Source organism: Sabethes cyaneus, chromosome 1 (genome assembly GCF_943734655.1).
Source record: "Sabethes cyaneus chromosome 1, idSabCyanKW18_F2, whole genome shotgun sequence".
Lineage (NCBI taxonomy): Eukaryota > Metazoa > Arthropoda > Insecta > Diptera > Culicidae > Sabethes > Sabethes cyaneus.
In genome coordinates, this window is record NC_071353.1 from 3,880,591 (window position 1) to 3,901,500 (window position 20,910).

General features: G+C 43.6%; 1 protein-coding gene across 1 annotated transcript; it reads left to right on the top strand.

The window, feature by feature from the left end:
* Positions 1-416: 416 nt before the first annotated feature.
* Positions 417-1,892, top strand: LOC128734002 (uncharacterized). Its single transcript, XM_053827955.1, has 3 exons — positions 417-516; positions 571-1,072; positions 1,133-1,892. Exons 1-3 carry the CDS (start codon positions 417-419, stop codon positions 1,614-1,616), a joined length of 1,086 nt encoding a protein of 361 aa, XP_053683930.1. The 3' UTR covers positions 1,617-1,892.
* Positions 1,893-20,910: the final 19,018 nt, after the last annotated feature.

Sequence of the window (20,910 nt, forward strand, 5' to 3'; positions counted from 1 at the left end):
TGCCCGTTACCAAGCGACCGATTTCAAACAAATTATACTTTCCATTAGCAAAGTAACTTTGCTACCTATTTTGATTAGATTTTGGTAAATTATTATTTTTCTGATAGCGGAAAATTGAACAGCACCAGATGCTTACCATATTCCTGATTTAATGGTCTAAAAAATAACTGATATCCTTTTAAAATTTACAATTTATTTAGAGAAAAACGGACGCAAGCACAAAACACGTTTATTTTCCACGCACGCGAGTTGGATTCTGCAGTGCACGCTTGTGTACGCGCTGCCGCACTGAATCGTTATCGTATACTCTATGAGCGTGTTCCTCATATAATGATGTGGTGTGCGTGTGGTGGTGGAGCTTTAACCGTGTGTTTTGACATTTCTTGCACATATCAAAATTCAAAACAAATGGCACTATGGCAGCATCTGAGTGCAACACAGTCGTGAAAAATTGGCCAAAAATCTTTATTTGCGGATACAATCCATTTAATTTGAACGAAAATGGTTCCCCGGTAGGTAAGTGAAACATATTTTACCGTAATCCTAAAATTTAATTGTTTGATTTTGCAGAAATCAAGCTGTGCGACTATGTCGCAACGAAACCGGCGTCGAATGACGAACCATTCCTGTTGGAAATAACTTGTACTCACGCAGTACTAGCAGTCGGAAATCGTCTCTACGCGCAATCTGCCCTAACAATGCAATCAAATGAAGCATCTTTCAGTAGTCGAATTGTTCAAATTTCCGCCAGCACCTGGCACTGCTTGGTACTGTTGGAGAATGGTGACTTGTTTAAATATGATTTCGGAAATAACCGCTCGGTTTGTTTGGAGTTTCTGTCGGCAGAGTCTACTGATAGCGAGCTATCTTCCACCGAACGGGAAAAAATTACTCATATTGCCTGTGGAGATCGTATGTCAGTTGCCGTCACATGCCGAAAGGCCGTGTTTAGCATTCCGAGTCGGATTTTCTCATTTCCTAGACACGTTCGGGTCGCTCAGGTTGCTGTTGGACTCGAGCATTGTCTGCTGCTGACTTCAAATGGTGACGTGTACAGTTGGGGTGGTGGATTGTAGGTTTTTATAGGACACTACGATTTTTTAAATGTACTGATTATATTTGTTTCTTTTAGGCGCGGTCAGTTGGGTAATGGTGAAATTACTCTCCATCAGGAACTACCGCAGCTGGTTGAAGCACTAGCCGGTGTAAAGATTGTGCACATCGCCGCGGGTGGGTGGCATTCGGTGGCTGTGTCCTCGTTTGGCGATCTGTACAGCTGGGGTTGGAACAGTAAGGGTCAGCTGGGAATATTGGATGAAAAGCGACAAAAGGGTAGCGTGTTTTTGTTACCTCAGTTGATCGAATTTAACGACGAGGTATCATTGGAAAAAGTTTTCTGTGGGATTGAACATACGCTAGCAATTGATTCAAAAAACGAAATCTATTTCTCCGGTAATAATTTACAAACAAGACTTGACTACACTAAGGTGAACACGCTTCCTAGCTTGGTTGGATTTAAAAAGTTAGAAACCGACCCGATGCTCGATAGCAAATTTATAGTTAAAAGCGCGGCGAATTCTATTATTTTCATGGAAAAAACCTCTTTAGACATTTAGGAAGTTTATGAATAAATGCCACGTGCCCTGGGTTGGGCGTTAAAAACTAGCCGCACGAAATTAGGACGCCTGATGGGACCACTTTTTTGATCAAACGTGAAACAATAGCACCGACGATATGATGTACGGTGTCACTTTTCAATGGAATTTGAACTTTTTATACCAAAGGCTTATCTGTGGTTTAACATTCTTTAAATACAAAAATCACGATATCGAAAAAGGTCGGTTAAACTCCAGATATTTTTATACGCTTTTAAATAATACACAAATAAGTAAATTTTATGATCAGCTTTTGAGATATTTACGGTCCTGCTTTTAAACACATGGTTTTGAAGAAAACGCGAATGAAGTTTTAACTTTATTTCCTTATTTATTTTTTACATCAGCCCAAAATGTATCCCATGACAGAATTAATCCAGGGCCATCACAAACGGAATGGAACTCAGACAAACCGCATAATGGAACCAATCATTTAGTTGTATATTTTCGGAAAGAATATGCAGATGAAGCTTACCAGGATGCATTCCTGGAAGAAAATATGAATCAATAAACGAGGTTCTCCACCAACTAGACGAACCCAAGAGAACACTTCTAGGCCCAGACTAAATACACAATGTTATGATGGAACACCTGCCATTATGCATAAAGAAGACGACGGATCCGATTTTTACCCTGCGTCAGTTCCAGTTGGTAAGTTCCGGGAGTATAAATTGCAGACTCATCATCTGTTTTTGGATTTTAAAGCGGCGTATGATGCAGTCATACGAAATGAGCTGTGGCAAATAATGTTAGAACAAGGTTTTTCGACGAAATTAGTTACGTTGGTTCGTGCGACGCTGAAAGGGTCAAAATCATGCATTAAAATAGTGCGCGAGACATCGGCCGCTTTCGTAACGTTGGATGGACTGAAGCAAGAGGCTGCACCCTAACCTGCTATTCGACATTGCCTTGGAAGATGCAATACGAAGAGCAAACGTGGACGGGAACATGACCAGAATGCCCGACAAAAGAGAAACCAAAACTATTTTCAGCAAAGAACCAAGAAAACACCGTTGACTTCGAGGCAGACCTCGCACCCGATGGATGTGCGCTGTCGCGGACGATGCACGTTCAGCTAGTGTTCGAGGTGATTGAAGAATGGCAGCCCACGGCCGATAGTATTGAAGAATCCTATTTTGTAAGTTACGTCGAACAACTCGATGCACGGCCAAAACAAAAACTCATTCGTCATTAGCTGACAGCTGAACCCCCAGCTTTTTACCAGTTGTGTTACTCGACAAAATCGTGTCGCATGTGACTTACATAATCGCCACTATTCTACATACCGATCGGTCCCAGATACGATCAGAAGTTTCGCTTCGATCGAAATACAACGAATGCTGTAAGCTGTAACACACGTCGATCGGAATGTTTCTGATCGGAAAGTAGAATCGAAGCGAATACCATAAGTAGTCCAGTCAAGCAAAGTGATACTCGATGTGACTTACAGAATAAGGCCCATAATTCGTTTGGCGTAGGATCGATAAATTGATTCCACTAAAGTAAAGTAAGTGGGTTGATTTGTACAGTCATCCAGGTGAGTGGAGTCAGTGTTTTTAGGTGGCTTGCCGTCCTAAGACAAAGCCTGTTGAACAAAGTTTCTCCATGTAACTCGGTTGAAGGTTACCGCTCTCCAATTCCTCGGACACCGAGTACTCTCCGCCAGATCTCGCTCCACCTGGTCGCTTGTTCCTACCGGATTTCAGACGAACATAATCTTTGCAGGGTAGTTGTCCGGCATCGTATCCGTCCAGCTTTAGTGACCTTTTGGATACTGGCTTCGCCATAGAGCTGTGCGAGTTCATGGTTCATCCTCCGCCTCCATACTGCGTTCTCCTGTACGCCGCCGATGATCGTTCTTAACACTCGTCGTTCGAAAACTCCGAGCACTCGCAGCCCTCGCAGGTCCTCCTCGAGCATTGTCCATGTTTCATGCCCGTAGAGAACAATCGGTCCGATAAGCGTCTTGTACAGGGTGGATTTTTTCCGGGGACTTAGTCTGCTCGACCTCAATTGCTTGTGAAGCCCATAGTAAGCATGACTGCCGCTGATAATACGCCTCCGAATCTCACGGCTGGTATCATAGTCCGCCATTACCAGTGAGCCAAGGTAGACAAATTCGTCGACTTCCTCAAACTCATCGTCGTCGATCAATATACTACTGCCCAAGCGGCGTCTTTTGGCCTCGGTTCCGCTGGCCAGCATGTACTTTGTTTTAGATGTATTTACTTTTAACCCAATCTTCTCTGCTTTGCGCTTTAGTCTGGTGTACCGGTCAGCCACCGCCACAGATGTTCTGCCGATAATATCCATGTCACCGGCGAAGCAGACGAATTGACTAGATTTGTTGAATATCGTGCCCGCGTGTTGATATCCGCTCGGTTCATAACACCTTGTGGCGCTATGTTGAACAGCAGGCATGAAAGACCATCACCTTGACGAAGCCCTCTGTGTGATTCGAATGAACTTGACAATCCACCCAAAATCTGAACACAGCACTGTAGATTTAATCAGTTTGATGAGCTTCCTAGGGAAGCTGTTCTCGTCCATGATTTTCCATAGCTCTTTCCGGTCGATGGTATCATATGCGGCATTGAAGTCTACGAACAAACGGTGTGTGGAACTCTGTATTCACGGCCCTTTTGCAGGATATGCCACAGTGTAAATATTTGATCCGTTGTAGACCGACCTTCGACGAAGACGGCTCGAAAAGTTCCCACCAATCTATTCGCAATTGGTGATAGGCAGTGGAAAATGATTTGGAACAGCACTTTATGGGCGGTATTGAGTACGGTGATCGCTCGATAGTTCTCACAGTCCAACTTGTCGCCCTTTTTATAGATATAAATATAGATATAGATTTATAGATAATTCCATCTTTCCACTCCTCCGGTAGCTGTTTCCTATCCCAAATTCTAACAATTAGCCGGTGCATGCAAACGGCCAGCTTTTCTGGTCCCATTTTAATAAACTCCGCTCCGATGCCATCTTTCTCAGCTAACTTGTTGTTCTTTAGTTGCATGATGGCCTCCTTAACTTCGTCTATCGTTGGAACTGGCGCCTCTTCCCCGTTTGTTGCACCGTCGAAATCGTTTTCCCCGCCGCCATGGTTCTCCCCATGGGCACCATTCAGGTGTTCGTCGGAGTGCTGCTTCCACCTATCGGTCACCTCCCGATCGTCCATCAGAATACTGCCTGTCTTATCCCGACACATTTCGGCTCGCGGCACAGTGCCTTTGCTGGATCCGTTCAGTTTCTGGTAGAACTTTCGCGTTTCCTGAGAACGATGCAGCCGCTCCAACTCTGCATATTTATGCTTTTCCAGGTAGCGCTCGTTCGCCCGAAAGATTTGGTTTCGCTGCATCTTCTTCTGTTTGTGTCTTTCGACGTTCTGACGTGTGCCATTGCGCATCATGGCCGCCCGCGCAGCGTTCTTAAAGAGACTATAGATTACAGAGGCGACAAGGCACTCAAAAACCGCTAAATTTTGAATCATAACAGAGAGTTACTTTTATTTGTGATGGTACTCTCCGTTTGATTCAGTCTCTGTAAACGTTCTCCTCATCTACCACCCGCAAACGTTGACATGGGGGATAATATCTAAAAGGATTATACGTTATAGTTTCGTCTCGTCGTTAGCTGCTCCTTTTCGTTGCACCAATGATAATTCGACATAGATATCATTTTTGGTAAGATATCCGTATAAGTTACACATTTACCTACTACATCATACGTCCAAGCAATGTCTATAGACGTATATACGTCTATATCTAAGTTCAAAATTAAATCAAAGCTTGAATTGAAATCCAATTCACACCCTTGCTCTAGCCCTAGCCCTAAACCTACATTTCTTTGGTATTGATGAAATGTCGAACTTTTTTTTAATAGAACTCATCATATCCTACACAGTTGAAGATTAGAGTAGTAGCCATCACTTCCACAAAGTTTCACAGCCTCTTATTCAGCAACTCCTATCTCTTCCTCCTCGTGGTACCATCCGGGATACGTTCCTTAGGTGTATGAGGTGCTCTGATGTGGCAGACTTTTCCTTCCCCTCAACTCGTGGGATTCATTATGGAGAACAATATAAAAAATTCAACACTTCAAGGCACTGGCTGCATTCCAAAGCCGGAACCAATGGAGTCGGAGGACTCCTGAAATTCTGAACTGCATTGCGGAACAGGATTCTCCAGCCATACGGCCTAAGTTCAAGAGCTGTCCGCCCAAGAACGGCTACCTGCTCCTCGAGTGTGCCGACGTGGAGACAGTAAGATGGCTGGAGACTACGGTACCTACTCTCAAGCCGTGGGATGAAGCGCTGCTGAGAACATACACCATGAAGGACCTCCCGAGGCCCCTTGTGTTCATGGGGTATTTCTCGAGCAGTGTGGATACTTCGAGTGAGAGGATCCTTCGTCTGCTCCAAAATCAAAACGACGGCTACTCTACACAAACGTGGCGAGTACTTCGCCGCAGCGTGACAGGGAATACCGTCGAACTGGCGTTGGAGATAGACCCTCTGTCTGCTAACCTGTTTGTTAGGTTGGGCTTCATGCTAAATTATATGTTTGGCAAGGCTCGCATGCGACAGGTTGGCCGAGGAGCAGCCAACTGCCGATTAGGGGATTCTGCGCCAGGAGCTGCGAAGGTTCGTGTTGGGCGATCTCCCGAGGGAATTTCGCAACCACCTGCTCCAGGCACATCGGCAACGGTAGCGCAGGTTCGCACGGTTCCCCGTAAGGGGAATCTGCATCAACCACCAACCAATGTCCGCACGTCCGCGACAGTTGCGAAGGTTCGTAAGATTTCCCAAAAAGGAGCTCTGCATCAACCACCAACATCTCCACCACCAACGCAAAAATCAGAATCGACCGAAAAGCGCCGGCCGTAATTCGGCCTGCAGTCGACTGCAGCCCTCTGATGTATAGGGAAGCAGGTAAATCAAGAAGGCGTACACGCCACTGGTAACGTTCATCGGGTTCTGAGTCTAACGCCTCTGCCAAGGACGGCAAACCAGTAACATAGCGGGCAGCTTTCGCTGCGTGCAAGCGAACCTTCATAATGCCAGGGGCGCTTCTAGTGTTCTTGGTCGAAGGTACATAAACCAGCAGCTAACAGCTGCCTTCATCCAAGAACCTTGGGTTCACGGCACGAGAATTCTCGGCCTAGGAAACTACGGTAAGTTAATCTGCTGGAACACGCAGACCAAACCTAAGTCTGCAATTCGGCTAATGAAGGAAATACAATTTTCTCCCATTACAGTATTCATTCAACGCGATGTCGTCGCTGTCGAACTGGAAGTGCCAACAACGACCGAGAATCAGGACTTGAGCGAAGCGTCCGCATACTTCACGGGCGACAAGGACGACATCCCGCCATTCGACATTGCCGCCCTCGTGCGGTACTGTAGGGCCATCAACGTGCCGTTCCTGATCGGCTGCGATGCCAACGCCCACCACACGATTTGGGGCAGCACGGATGTGAATAACAGAGGTGAGTACCTGCTTGAATACTTAACTGCTAACAATGTCAATGTATGCAATGCAGGGAATGTCCCCACTTTTGTTAATGCTATTAGCGATGAGGTCCTAGACCTCACTCTGTGCAACACTTCGATAGCCGAGAAGGTCAAAAACTGGCATGTCCCTGACAAACCAAGTTCATCAAACCACCAACTGGAGTTCATTCAAAGAACATCTGGGAAACTCTCGAAATTCCTGTCATATTAATACACGCACACCAGCTGAGCTGGACGCTGCAGCCAGTGACCTACAGTATAGGATTATTGATGCTTATACTGCAAACTGTCCGTTAATCACGCGGACAGCCTGCCGTGACGTGCCCTGGTGGAATGAATCACTCAGCAACCTTCGTCGGGAGACTAGGCGTTTATTCAACAGGACTAAGATCACGTTTAATTGAGAGGCCTACAGCCCTTAGGGCATCTCACCAAATACAACGCAGAGCTTCGCAAAGCTAAAAGAAAGCCCAGAGTCAAGTTTTGCGAAAGTATCCAGACTCTGCCTGTGGCGGCGCGACTCCAAAAAGCGTTAGCCAAGGACCATAATAATGGCCTAGGGTAATTGAAAAAAGAAGATGGCAGTCTCACTGTTACTACTAGGGAAACATTGGAGATTCTTATGAACACGCATTTCCCTGGTTCGACAGTGTCCACTGGAAGCGACGTCGGCGCGCAACAGCAAGTTTAGTCGTCGCGCAATGTGTCAAGCGACTCGGTTCTACTTGCGCGCCGACTGTTTACGGAGGCTTTAATCAATTGGGCACTCAGCTCCTTTGAACCAATGAAGTCTCCGGGTCCGGATGGTATACTTCCCATCTTGTTACAAAAAGCGGACGAGATTATAATGTCCGAGCTCATCAACCTCTTTCGTGCCAGCTTTACGTTGGGACATGTCCCGGCAAGCTGGCGGAAGGTCAGGGTGGTGTTCATACCTAAGGCAGGCAAAAAAGATAGAACTATGCCAAAAGCTTTCAGACCAATTAGCCTGACATCAACGCTTCTCAAGTTGATGGAAAAAATCACGGATAATCACATCCGTAACGAGTTTCTAAAGATATCTCGTTTACATGGCCTACCAATTCGGTAAATCTACAGAAACCGCACTTCACTGCCTAGTGACGCTGATTGAGAAGTCGCTTCAATACCAAGAGACGGCACTTTGTACTTTTCTTGACATTGAAGGTGCTTTCGGTAACACGCCATTCGCCTCAATTAACACGGCTCTCCTTAATAAAGGAACTGATCAGCCGATAATGAGCTAGATTCAAGCAATACTGTCAAGCAGGGAAATCACAGCCTCATTGGGAGATACATCGATCACAATCTCAGCGATCAAAGGATGTTCTCAAGGGGGAGTTCTCTACCCCTTGCTTTGGTCACTGATGGTCGACGCACTCTTGCACAAGCTATTACAGCATGAGGCTAAGAGGTCGTATGCAACGTGGTACTTATTGTCAGGTAAATTTGACGCAGTGCTGTCCAGTCGTATGCAAGGAGCTCTAAACGCCACTATTTCATGGTGGCTACGAGAGGGGCTTTCATGATACCATTTACTAGGCGGAGGAGACATACTCTTACTCCCTCTACACTTAATGGAATCAGACTAAGCTTCAGCAATGAAGTTAAACATCTGGGTATTATTCTGGATCATAAACTGAACTGGACCGCTCACCTAGACTATGCTGTCAAGAAAGCAACTACAGCCATCTGGATATGCAGTTCACTGTTTGGCAAAACCTGGGGTAAAACCTCAACTAGCCCTTTGGTCATATACTACTATTGCACGGCCTAGGCTAACTTATGCCGCTTTTGTATGGTGGCCAGAGTTCAAATTCAAAGTTCAAAAGGGAGTTCAAATTCAAACTATCACCCCTATGTAGGGAACGAGCCGAGTTAGATGAATCAATCTCTGACTGAATGGAGGCACAGCCCATCATGGATGTTCCGTACAGTGTAATTGTTACTGATCGCGCTGTATGGAGCAATGGAGAACCTGTTCTTCCATCCAGTATCATCTGCTTCTTTACAAATGGATCAAAAATTGGGACTAGCACAGGTTCTGGAGTCTACGGACCCGGAATAAAGGAAGCTCTTCCACTGGGCAAATAGCCCACCGTGTTCCAAGCGGAAGTATATGCAATATACATCTGCGCCAAGATATGTCTAAAACGAAAGTATAGGTATGCTAAAATCGGAATCTTTACGGACAGCCAGGTTGCACTACTAGCTCTTAAGTCTGCATGTGTCTGTATGTCTCAAATGTGCATCCAAATTAGTTTGGGAGTGCAGCACAACCTTGAGGTAGCTCTCATGCCAGAACAAAGTTTCATCGTTCTGGGTACCTAGACACTGCGGAATCGAGGGCAATGAGCTTGCCGACAGCTTAACGAGACAAGTTCATTGGCCCCGAACCGTTTCTGGCCACCTCCATATCTGCTGTCAAAAGCGAATTACTGACCTGGGAAAAGCTAGAAATAGCATCCAGTTAGTATAAAGCGCACGACTGTAGACAGGCTAAACAGTTTATCTACCCAGACTTCTGCAGTAGTTAACAAACTACTTACCTTAACGCGTAGGAAACTGCGCACAATCACGGGACTCCTCACCTGACATTGTCCCACTCTTTACTATTTAAAGAGAATTGGCAAGGTCTTAACCGACATTTACCGCTTTTGCAATTTAGAACTAGAAAGTTCAACGCACTTGCTCTGCTTCTGTGGAGCTCTTGCGTCTTCCAGGTTCAGCTTCTTCGGAAGCTACCTATTAACTCCATACTCAGTATGGAAACTTCATCCCAAGAAGGTAGTTGGTTTTATGAACCATGTAATACCTAATTGGGGCACAGTCTTACAACCTAGCTCAACTCCATCAATAAGTATGAGCAAAGAGGGGCCAGCTACAAAAGACAATCTTCGTGACTGTCGTGTGGCATTTTTGAACCCAGTGCCCTTCTGGCATACAAAAAAACTATCACGTACAGAATGTGACACACTTCCAATATAAATATATGAAAAAAACGAGATAATACGATTTGCAAACATAGGGTTATTTTATTTACAGATGCAGCGTTCTAAAAATCAACCGAAACGTTGATACAATGAATATGTCTGCGAATTCTTATCAAAATTTGTTCCATTTAGAAATATAATTTTTATGTTGTGGAAGAATAAATGCTTTAATGCGAAAAATATAGATTCAGGCAAACTGAAAAATTCTTGATATTAGGCCAAAGGTATAGATAATTTTTATCGTTTATCATGAAATTCCGCATACGAGTCAATAAATTTAGAAGAGTTTACTTAGTGATTTTTAAACTAATTGCCATCTTTCCAATGACCGACAAAATCAGGCCAACCGCGGGCCGATAGGCCAAAAGACACTAACAGTCTCCCGCTGTCCGCTATCTCCCCCAAACGTCCGTAATCGTAATCACGAGAACCAAATTCACCGTCCACCGAGCGAGATATGGGTGGTTGCGAAAAACTGACCTAAATCAAGCAACCGAGCAGCGGCTCGGCACCTATCGCGAAATGCTGTTGACTCCCCAATCAGGGACGCGAACCACCTTATCAGTTCGATGACTGCACCCGCAGGGGCACCTTACAGCCGAGACCTAACCCAATTATCACCGTGTACTATGCGGCCACTTGCGGTCTGGCGGTTGAGCAACAGCAAGCAAACGAACAAGCGCGGACGCACGGTCTTGAACCGAAGGAGAGTTTCGAAACCTTGTACGGGAAAATGGGTCGTTAAGTGATCGCACTCAGCGGCCAAAAAAAACTAAAAAGACCGCACCAACTGCGTCGAAACAAGGAAATAGCCGCTCCAGCAGCAACGCGCGATAATACAAACACAGACGACCTTGAGTTCGTGCATCTACCGTCACACTGGCGTCCAATCCTATGCCGAACACAACACAACTCAGCGTTGGATTGAGCCGGGTTGAAGGATGGGAACGGAAGCGCCAAAGGGGCTGGAACAACGAACAGCGAACAGGGCGAGATAAAAATTGCTTTTTTGTACTCGAGCGAATATTTGTGTAAATAATAATGGATGGTCGTATAAAGCAGTTGGCTGGTCGTCCGGAGGTCGGAACGAACAACGGCACTGCGAGACCGAGAGGGCAGCAAAATTTGCGAACCGAAACGCAACGCAACCAGCAAGCCAGACAGCAGGCGGGTGAAGACGAAAAGAAGTATTGACTGAACTGACGCATGAGGATGAGCATGGGGCGGAAGCAGGAGCACCGAGTACGAGGAGCCTGATGATGCCGATGACAACGACTGTACGGAGCCGCCGTATACGTACCGCCCGGCACCGCTCCCACTCAGGGTCGTCTACTGTCTGTTTAATGTTTTCTAATTCAATGAACTCTTTTTTCAACGTCGCCTGCTATTTTTGCGCCTTTGTCAAGCGGCCGGCTGGGTCTAATCCAAAACACATTGGGGCAGGTCTGATGGTTTCGGAAGCTCGATGTGTGTTCGACTTCGATGATGATGACGCACTGCAGCTGGGTGTTTGCTTTTGATTAGCGATTTACGCGCAACGTTTTCTTGCTGGGCGAAAAAATAAGAGCCAGCTGTTGTTTATTTGGAAGCTTGAAAATTACACCAATTGCATGTTCAGTTGCCTTGCATTGCACCTACTGTTTCCAAATTTCATTGATTGCGATCACCTGTTGCCATTTCATTTTCTAGCGTCTAAAGAACGCATCAAATATTAACATTTTGTTGCAAAGTAATTCCCATCAATGGGCAATTTTTAAAATTTGATTAGCCGCAGGTTGAGTGTGGTTGAGCCACACCGCGTTTGCCACCATTGCACTGGGTGGGTCCTTTTTTCTGCCGGTGTCAGTTTCTTTTTTTTTTTCACTTTCGGGAGTCCACTGCACGCCACTTGCGGGCAGATGTTTTATTATTTCGGTTTTTATTACCTTTGTCGCAATTTTCCTTTTCCTTTTGAGTAAAGTAGGCTTGCAAGCCAAAAATATTCAGAACCGAGGACTCTGCGAAAGGCAAGGGTTCTGACTTTTGGCAGAAATTTTCGTGCTGCCGTTCTGCAGTGGGAAGTAAATGTAGGACAGCAAGCTGTTTCATGAACTGAAATTAATCGTAATAACAGTACTTTCGTTTTTCGAGGTTTTTGAGGGGTTAACGGTATACGAGTTAATGATTATTTTTGAAAATGTTTGCTAATTGGTATCTTTTTTTGTCATAAGGGCTTTGCGATAACGGAAAGAATCGTGCTACCCACTCCAGTTTTATGGCAGATGGCAAGTTTTTATTAATTGGACTGAATGTATCATTATAATTTTACTTTTTTTAGGTTCGTAAACTTTTGAATAGTAAAACAAAGTGTGAAACCCCCTGGTTTGAATGATGCTTGGAAGAAAAGAGCGCGCATCTCGAACTGGTTGAATCATGCCATGCATGGTGAGTCCTAGATGACGACGACGAACAACTGAATCGTTGGTTTGAGAAACCTGCAGAGACTATAGACTACATAACTCCGCCAGTGAGGGACCTTTGCCGATGAACTAACTAGTGTGGCTCCACAAAAAGAGTGAACAAGTGATGAGGAAATTCGATCGGCACCTGAACTGTGTCTGTCACAAGCCAGGATAAAGGAGGAATGTTGAGATTTGTCTTTCAGTGTGCAGCGCTGGATGGCTCCAAGGCTAACATGTGATAGATCCATCTAGATCTGCACACCGAGTCTCTTCCGCGGCAAATCTTATAAAAAACTTTTGCTCCCAATGTAGCTAGAAACATTGCAGCATGCTGCATTTTGAGTAAATTGCAGAAGGGGACCCCAATCCTCGGTGTAACGCGACCCGTGCCTAAGGATGAATGCTTGGGGGGGTATAATAAGGTCTCCCAAGGTCGAACGGAGCCTGCATGGTACCAGGGCACCCCGTGTAGTAATTTGCTCCCTCTGTTCTAAGCTGATAGAGGACAGTTGATTCTTTCCCCCAGCAAACTAAAATCACAGACAGACAGACATAACTCGACAGACTATAATCGACATTCCCAAATATCAAATAGCAACAGGAGTATCCCTCGAAGTATTTTTTATGGGGAATTCCCCTTCTTTCGTCAAAAAGCGCCACTTTGACCAAAACAGAGACATTCCCCACTAAGCCCAAATTTAAATGACGGTTTAATCGGTACTAAGAATGGAAAATGAGTGTTATGTCTATGTGTCTGTGCTAAAACCATTAAGATGGAAAAAATAATAAAAATTCTAATTTAAATATAAATAACAAATCAAGTGGGGGATCATGAGTGACTCTGACATCGATAAGACCCAAGAGGAAACTGGCGATGCTGATATGATCAGTTAAATCCCAGGACCCAGTGGTGTCAACGGTGCAGGACTAAACCCAAAACAGCCCGGTCGTACCATGAATCATAGAAAACCACAAAGAAGAAATATTAAATTTGTCCCGGTGAATCTTCACCATACAAAGGGAACAACTGCTATACTTTGTAGAAGATTCACAGAAAGCAACCTGGATGTAGCACTGATCAGGGAGCCGTGGACCTATAAAGGTAGGATACAAGGAATTCCTACAAAGTCGTGTAAATTGATTTATGCCGACGGTGAGCTCTAGTCTAGCGCTGCTATTTTGGTAAGTGAAAACATAAAAAGTTTTCCAGTTACAGAATTGATAACAAAGGATCTCACAGCAATAATGATGGAGGTTCCAACGACCCACGGCAAGATTGAAATTTGCGTAGCATCGGCATATTTTCCAGGAGACGTGGGTGAAGTACCTCCATCAGAAGTGGTAAATTTGGTTTCTTACTGCAAGAAACAAAACAAAGCATTTGTAATTGGATGTGATGCAAACGCCCACAACACTGTTTGGGCTAGCACAGATACTAATAACAGAGGTGAACTCCTTTTAGACTTTATATCATCAAATGATATATGCAATAAAGGGGGAAAAGCCAACTTTTGTAAACGCAATAAGGCAAGAAGTACTTCACCTAAGACTATGCAGTCCAGCGATGACTGATAATATAAAAAATTGGCACGTATCGAATGAAGAATACTTGTCCGATCACAAGCAAATCATATTTGATTACGACGCTAATCAGCCACTTAAGGAAATTTTAAGAGACCCCAGGAAAACAAACTGGGATCAGTACAATTTGAAGCTGAAGATTGGAGTCAAGAATTTGAAAGGCTGCTCAAGGACATGTAAAGAACTTGAGGACAATTTAAAACAACTTTCAAACCTGATCCAACAAGCTTATCACGAAAGCTGTCCTGCAAAAGAACGCTCTACGAATAGAGATGTACCTTGGTGGAACAAAACTTGGAAGAAATTTAGGAAGAAAACTCGGAAATTATTTACCCGGACTAAACGAGCACAACAGTGGGAAGAGTATAAACAAACTCTCACTGCCTATAATAGGGAAATACGAAGATCAAAGAGGATTCACTGGAGGCACACATGTGAAAACATTGAAAATACTCGAGCAACCGCTAGATTGCAGAAAACCCTCGCTAAAGATCATTCCAATGGATTAGGTACATTGAAAAAAGAGGACGGGTCTTTTACTAACTCAACGAAGAAAACATTAGAATTAATGATGAGAACACATTTTCCCTGTTCAATCATTGATACATGCGGAGACCAAAGTGCACCGGCTTTGAGAACTGTAAATCTTGAAACCAGGACAGACATTCACGAAATAGCGAATGAGATGACTGGGTTAGATAGAAACAGGAATGGTGCTTCTACTTTGGCCAAAAATTTTTTACGAGAAGCAAGGTTGAGTGGGTTAAAGGTAAATACGTCTAAAACAAAGTACATGCTGGCCAGCGGAACCGAGGCCGAACGACACCGCTTGGGCAGTACTATATTGATCGACGGCGATGAGTTTGAGGTAGTCGATGAATTTGTCTACCTTGGCTCACTGGTAACGGCGGACAATGATACCAGCCGTGAGATTCGGAGGCGTATTATCAGCGGAAGTCGTGCTTACTATGGGCTCTACAAGCAATTGCGGTCGAGCAGACTAAGTCCCCGTACAAAGTGCACCCTGTACAAGACGCTTATTAGACCGGTTGTTCTCTACGGGCATGAAACATGGACAATGCTCGAGGAGGACCTGCGAGTGCTCGGAGTTTTCGAACGACAAGTGCTAAGAACGATCTTCGGCGGCGTACAGGGGAACGGAGGATGAACCATGAACTCGCACAGCTCTATGGCAAACCCAGCATCCAAAAGGTGGCTGAAGCCGGACAGATACGATGGGCAGGGCATGTTGTAAGGATGCCGGACAACTACCCTGCAAAGATAGTATTCGTCTCAAATCCGGTAGGAACAAGAGTTGTGCGTTCAAAACCTCACAAGTTTTTCATTTTTTAGATTTTGGGTTTCTACGCTTACGTTAAAAAAATATTTTTGGATATTGTTTAAAATTGGTTTTGTTATAATAAGTTAACCAGCAGAACCAATGAGTCTTCCGTTCCGATGCACGAACGGAAGGGGCGGCTTGCCCCGAAAATCGAGACAAACCTTGAGGAAATGAAAGTAAAATTGTTCGGCAGCAGCGTAACATTTTGCGCAGTGGGTAATGCGCAATTCGTGCAACGTGAAGTGCACTTCGCAACGAGAGAAACAAAAACCGGTTCCTGGCCGGAGCGTCCTCGAAACGAAAATTTCGGCTGCCGCATCGCCGGCTCATCGACGCGCAAACGACTTGCACCGCTCGTGTGCATGCCGAATTGCAGTGCTCGGCACGATGTGTTTAACGAGCGCTGTAACGAGGGGGAAGAAACCGGCTGGCCTTGATCCCATTTTCACTCTTGTTTGACAAGAAAGGGTTGTCGTATCGTAGTAGGTGGACAGGGTGAAGGAGTGTTCTTACGTCCAAGTGTTTACTCGTCTTATTTCATCGATGCAGTAACCGATGCAGCTTGGTGCGCAGTATGCCGTGACTGATGACGATTGCATCTTTTGGCGATGATCGAGGGCTTTTTTTCGGGGTCCTGTACACGGGTTTCAAGTATAGTCTCCTTCGTTTTACCAGGGTTGAGTGCGCTGGGAGACAATTTAATTTTGTTTGGCTATCGTACACTCTTAAATGATTCTACCTGTAAATAGGTCGGATTTAGTTAAAGCTACGTTGAAACTACTCAAAATGCCCTTAAAGTGTACAAACTCAAACTTTGGGTAAAAATTTCAACCAATTTTGGCTACTTGCTACCGATAATTGAATTATTCTCTATGACAAATAACGCAATTTTAAGTTCCTTCTACCAATTTTTTGGTTGAAAAACTACTCAAAATCTGAGTTTGTACACTTAAAGGGCATTTTGAGTAGTTTCAACCTAACTTTAACTAAATCCGACCAATTTACAGGTAGAATCATTTAAGCGTGTATACCTATTGACAGCCCTGTAAAAACATTATCGTACCGAAAACGGACGTGCAATGCGTTCAATGTCGATCGCTTATTTTCTTTTGTTCATTTTATGCCTTCGAAGCGTCTGGTTTGAGGATTGTGATCTCAGGCTGGATGATTTACGGCTGTCTCGGCGCAAGGCGATTGTTTTTCGGTGAAGCGAACCCGAACCGGCGAAACTACGGGGCGGCTGGAGGTTTGTTCGTTGTTTCGTCGTTTTTTCCTCTTCTTTGTCAATCGCAAACTGTTATTTGGGAAATTAGGTCAGGGATAATCGGCGCCAAATGTCCATAGGAAGGACTTCGAGGTTTTTTTGAGTGCGTTTCTTGCGAATTTGGACAACCTTTTGTTGAATTTTTGCTCCTTGCCATATAAACATGCGTGAGCGTTCACCCACTTTGGTCTGGATAAGGGTTGTAAATCGTTACGACAAGGAAAAGCATTTTTATTAGCTCCATTTCTTTCACTATGGACTCTCTTCAACTGTCGAATATTGCGAATTGCACCAGTCTTCTTGATGGAATGTTTTTGCTTATACAGCAAGTTTTTTCACAGGTTATCAGAATAATTTTGCTGATTTTTGACCAACTGAATTTTCAGTTACAAATTCAGTCAAATATCTACATGCTGTTGCAATGTAAAATAATTGGAAACGTCAACATTTTACTAAAAGTTCAGTTCGAATAACTCATTCGAACTGAACTTTTAGTAAAATGTTGACGTAAATCATTGAACACTTGACTTGTTCTTCCTGACTAGAAAATCATTGAACACTTGGAAAATAAAAATATCTTATTTGTAGCCGACTGTAGTAGCAAATATTACTTTTACATTGTTGCCGGACTTCTGCAGGTTATGCATTTAAATTCATATATTTTTCACTTTATTTTAATACGAAAGTTTTAATCGTGAAACAAAACACTTATTGAAACCGAGCTCAAGAGCTCCCAAATGAGAACCCAAGTAACAACGAAGCTGAATTGCTAAAGCAATAGCAGTTTACTGGTTGTTTTGAAGCGATCAAAGCTGCATAAAGTTAGCACTACCATTTTAACCAACAAGCGAGTTCTTCAAGTCAGTTCTCTCGCAAAATCTGAACAGAAGCTTAACAACGGGTCTTTCTGCTAAACAAGCCACTTTTAAACAGCCATAAACATTAAACCATTTACGACTGCTTAAAGGCGTTAAAGCGGCTTTATAAACCAGTATAAACCTTTAACTAGGCATTAGTTTGTTTATAAACAACTGCGGGTAGTTAAGTTGAATGTAATTTCGTAATTTATGAAGCAGTGCCTTCGAATGGTTTTTCGATGGCAAAGCAATGCAAAGCTGAGGTGTTACATTCCGTAATCGAAACTTGCTCTTCTCTTTTCCATACGATAAACTTCACAGCCTGCTGTTAGAATACAGGACAACCACGGGTCTAGTGCTACGATCCTATTGACTCTAACAGCCTCTCCCAGCCGAGATTCGAACATACGACGACTAGCTTGTCAGTAGCAACCAAATATGACAGTGAAGCAGGCAACGTAGGAATCTGGGCTGGTAACAACATGAAAAGAGAAGAATCTTTCATAGGGTAAGTTATCCTATAGTAGACCCTTTACCTATAATGAACCTCGAGTACATTTTCGACGTTCATTAACTTGTGCTTCTTATTTCCGAGGAAATATGACATGAAACAGAAAGTACTAAACATACCACACACTCTAGTTTATAAAGATTTAGCTGCATTCAATTATTAATGCCTAAAAACTGGTTGTTAGATACTGGGTTCCTGCTTTATTGAACCCGATCCATTCTGGGAATTAATTACAAATAGAACAGAAATTTCAGAAACATTTTTTTTAAGTTCCTCTTTAACTTAACGTGTCAATGATTTTTATTTCCTACCTTAATATTGGAACAATCTATAAAACATAAAAATCTATACAAGAGGCTTATGTCTGTACCGAAAACCAGGTCTCTGACAGGACGTCATAAGAGGCTTATCGGTAACTAAAAACAGGTTCCTGACACGACGTCATGCTTTCGTAGCAATGGGTTGTATTCTTAGTCACCTCTCTGGTCGACTGCTGGACTGCTCGATTGCTCAACTGGTTGACTAGACTGTCTGACTGGACTGCTCGATTTGATTGCTCGACGGTACTGCTTAACTGAACTGCTCGACTGAATTGTTCGATTCGACTACTCGACTCAACTGCTTGATTGGACAGATCGACTTGACTGCTTGATTAAACAGCTCGATTCAACTACTGGACTGGACTACTCGACATAACTGCTCGACTTGACTGCTCGGATCGACCACTCGACTGCTCGATTCAACTGCTTGACCGGACTGCTTGAATGAACAGCTTGATTTTACTGCTTGACTCGATTGCTTGTTTCGACTGCTCGACTCGCCTGCTCAACTCGATTGCTTGTCGCGATATCATATGGTCGGTGTTAAATCAGACCGGACCAAGTCGCAAAATTTTAAAAAATGAGTTAATGATAGCAAACGATCAAGAATTTTCTAGGCAAAATTTTACTCCAATCAGACTACATGAATGTTGCAAACTGTCAGAAGTTTTTATTCAGTAAAATAAAATCCAATACGACCATAAAAACTATTTGTTTCAGTTTCCGGCTAAGACTTTTTTATGTACAGCATCTCAGAGCTACATATTATGCAACATAAGAACTCAAAGAACTAATACAAAGATTAAACATCTTCGCAAACACTGGTCAATGGAATATATCCGCAGTTTTCGGAATTCTGAACAGACATTTATATTTTCCAAATCGTAAGATTCGGACTCAACTAGTTAATTATAAATATAGTGGGATTTCAAATTTGGCATGTTTCGATTTTGCCACACAAAGTATTTTGCTTTCAAAAATAAGCGTAAACATCAATCAGTTTCCGCATACCTATATGTTCAAGATGATGCAAAATGATGACGTTAGTATGTGCATGAAAAAAAAGTTTGTAGTTATAGAATGTTTCGAAAGGCCATATTTTTTCCTTCCTATTTCCTATTTTTTCATATCAAAAAGGGTCTTGATTTTGTCACGATTTCGATTTTGGCAACATGAACATAAGCGACACGCATTTGCTGCCAAAATCGAAATCCTACTGGAACTGGAATTCATTTTTTTCTGCATTCTTTACAAATCCCATCATATTTCAAAACGATTTGTTCTTGCTACACATACTAATGCAACGCTGAATAGTCACATTTCACATTATCTGCTATAATATTTAAGTAAATTATTTACTTTGCGTACACCCACGACCCACCGTGCACCTTTCGCTTGCTTAGATCGTTTCCAATTTGCTCATCGGTCGCGGTCGTTATGTAAAACAGAAAGAAAACCGCTACGGGCACGGCTACCGCTCATTGTGCCGAACTAACAAACGATCGGGTCCCCGGGTGCGGCGTGCGGGTCAGTTCATTAATAAACTCGAATCTAGTCGGTTGTTCCGTGTTCGCGCTCGCGCTTCTTGCTCGTTGCAAAATCAGATATCCAAATTTAACGGTACATTTCATGATGGCGATGGTGGCGAAAAAATGTTTGATTCGCGTGGTGAAATATCAAAAAGATCATTCTAGATCACTACACTGTGATGGATAAGCGGCGGTAATGTGCATAAAATTTCTATGTTAAGAGTGATACTGTGCTATATAATGGGCTATATACAAAATAAAATAAATTAATGAATTTTTTGCCGCAAAATTAAGTGATTTTTGGAAGTTATGTTCTTTTTAGCTTGTGGGGGCCACCGGTGCAAAAAGTGTTTGAGTGTGGTAGTGTAGTATGGTATCCGTGGCGATGGTGGCGTGGCGATGCTTGGCGTGCGCGTGTATTAGTAATTTTCTCTGTGCAGTGCAGCGGTGATTTCGGCGTCGTTGAGCGGCGCTGTGAACCTGATGTTGGCTGGATTGGAGTGCGACGCCGACGCTCAATTGCGTTCCGTGGCGTTTTTCATGTTTTCAGCGAGATATAGGAGTGTGCGTCGACAAATATCTTTTGTTTGATTTTCGGTAAGCGACCATTTTTTCCTGTTTTGTTTGCCTTACTTAATAAATATTTGCATAGAAATGGTTTGCAATACCGCTTCGATTCAAATTTGAGACACTTCAGCTATGCTGCAACTTTGCTCCAAGCAAAATGTTCGAAGGTATAATTACATACTTACTATACCTTTTCAACAACAATCTGCTTATCGTATCTATGCCGAATTCAGGAGCCGTCTCCACAATACTCGGTCTTGGGCTGCCGCTCGCCAGTCGTCCCTAACACCCGCTGTTCTAGCATCCTCGTCACC

Excerpts from the sequence above, each read along its gene's own strand:
- LOC128734002 (XM_053827955.1), top strand. The coding sequence starts at position 417 with ATGGCAGCATCTGAGTGCAACACAGTCGTGAAAAATTGGCCAAAAATC. Across the intron at positions 517-570 it reads CGAAAATGGTTCCCCGGTAG|AAATCAAGCTGTGCGACTAT; the intron begins GTAAGTGAAACA and ends TTGATTTTGCAG. Across the intron at positions 1,073-1,132 it reads TACAGTTGGGGTGGTGGATT|GCGCGGTCAGTTGGGTAATG; the intron begins GTAGGTTTTTAT and ends TGTTTCTTTTAG.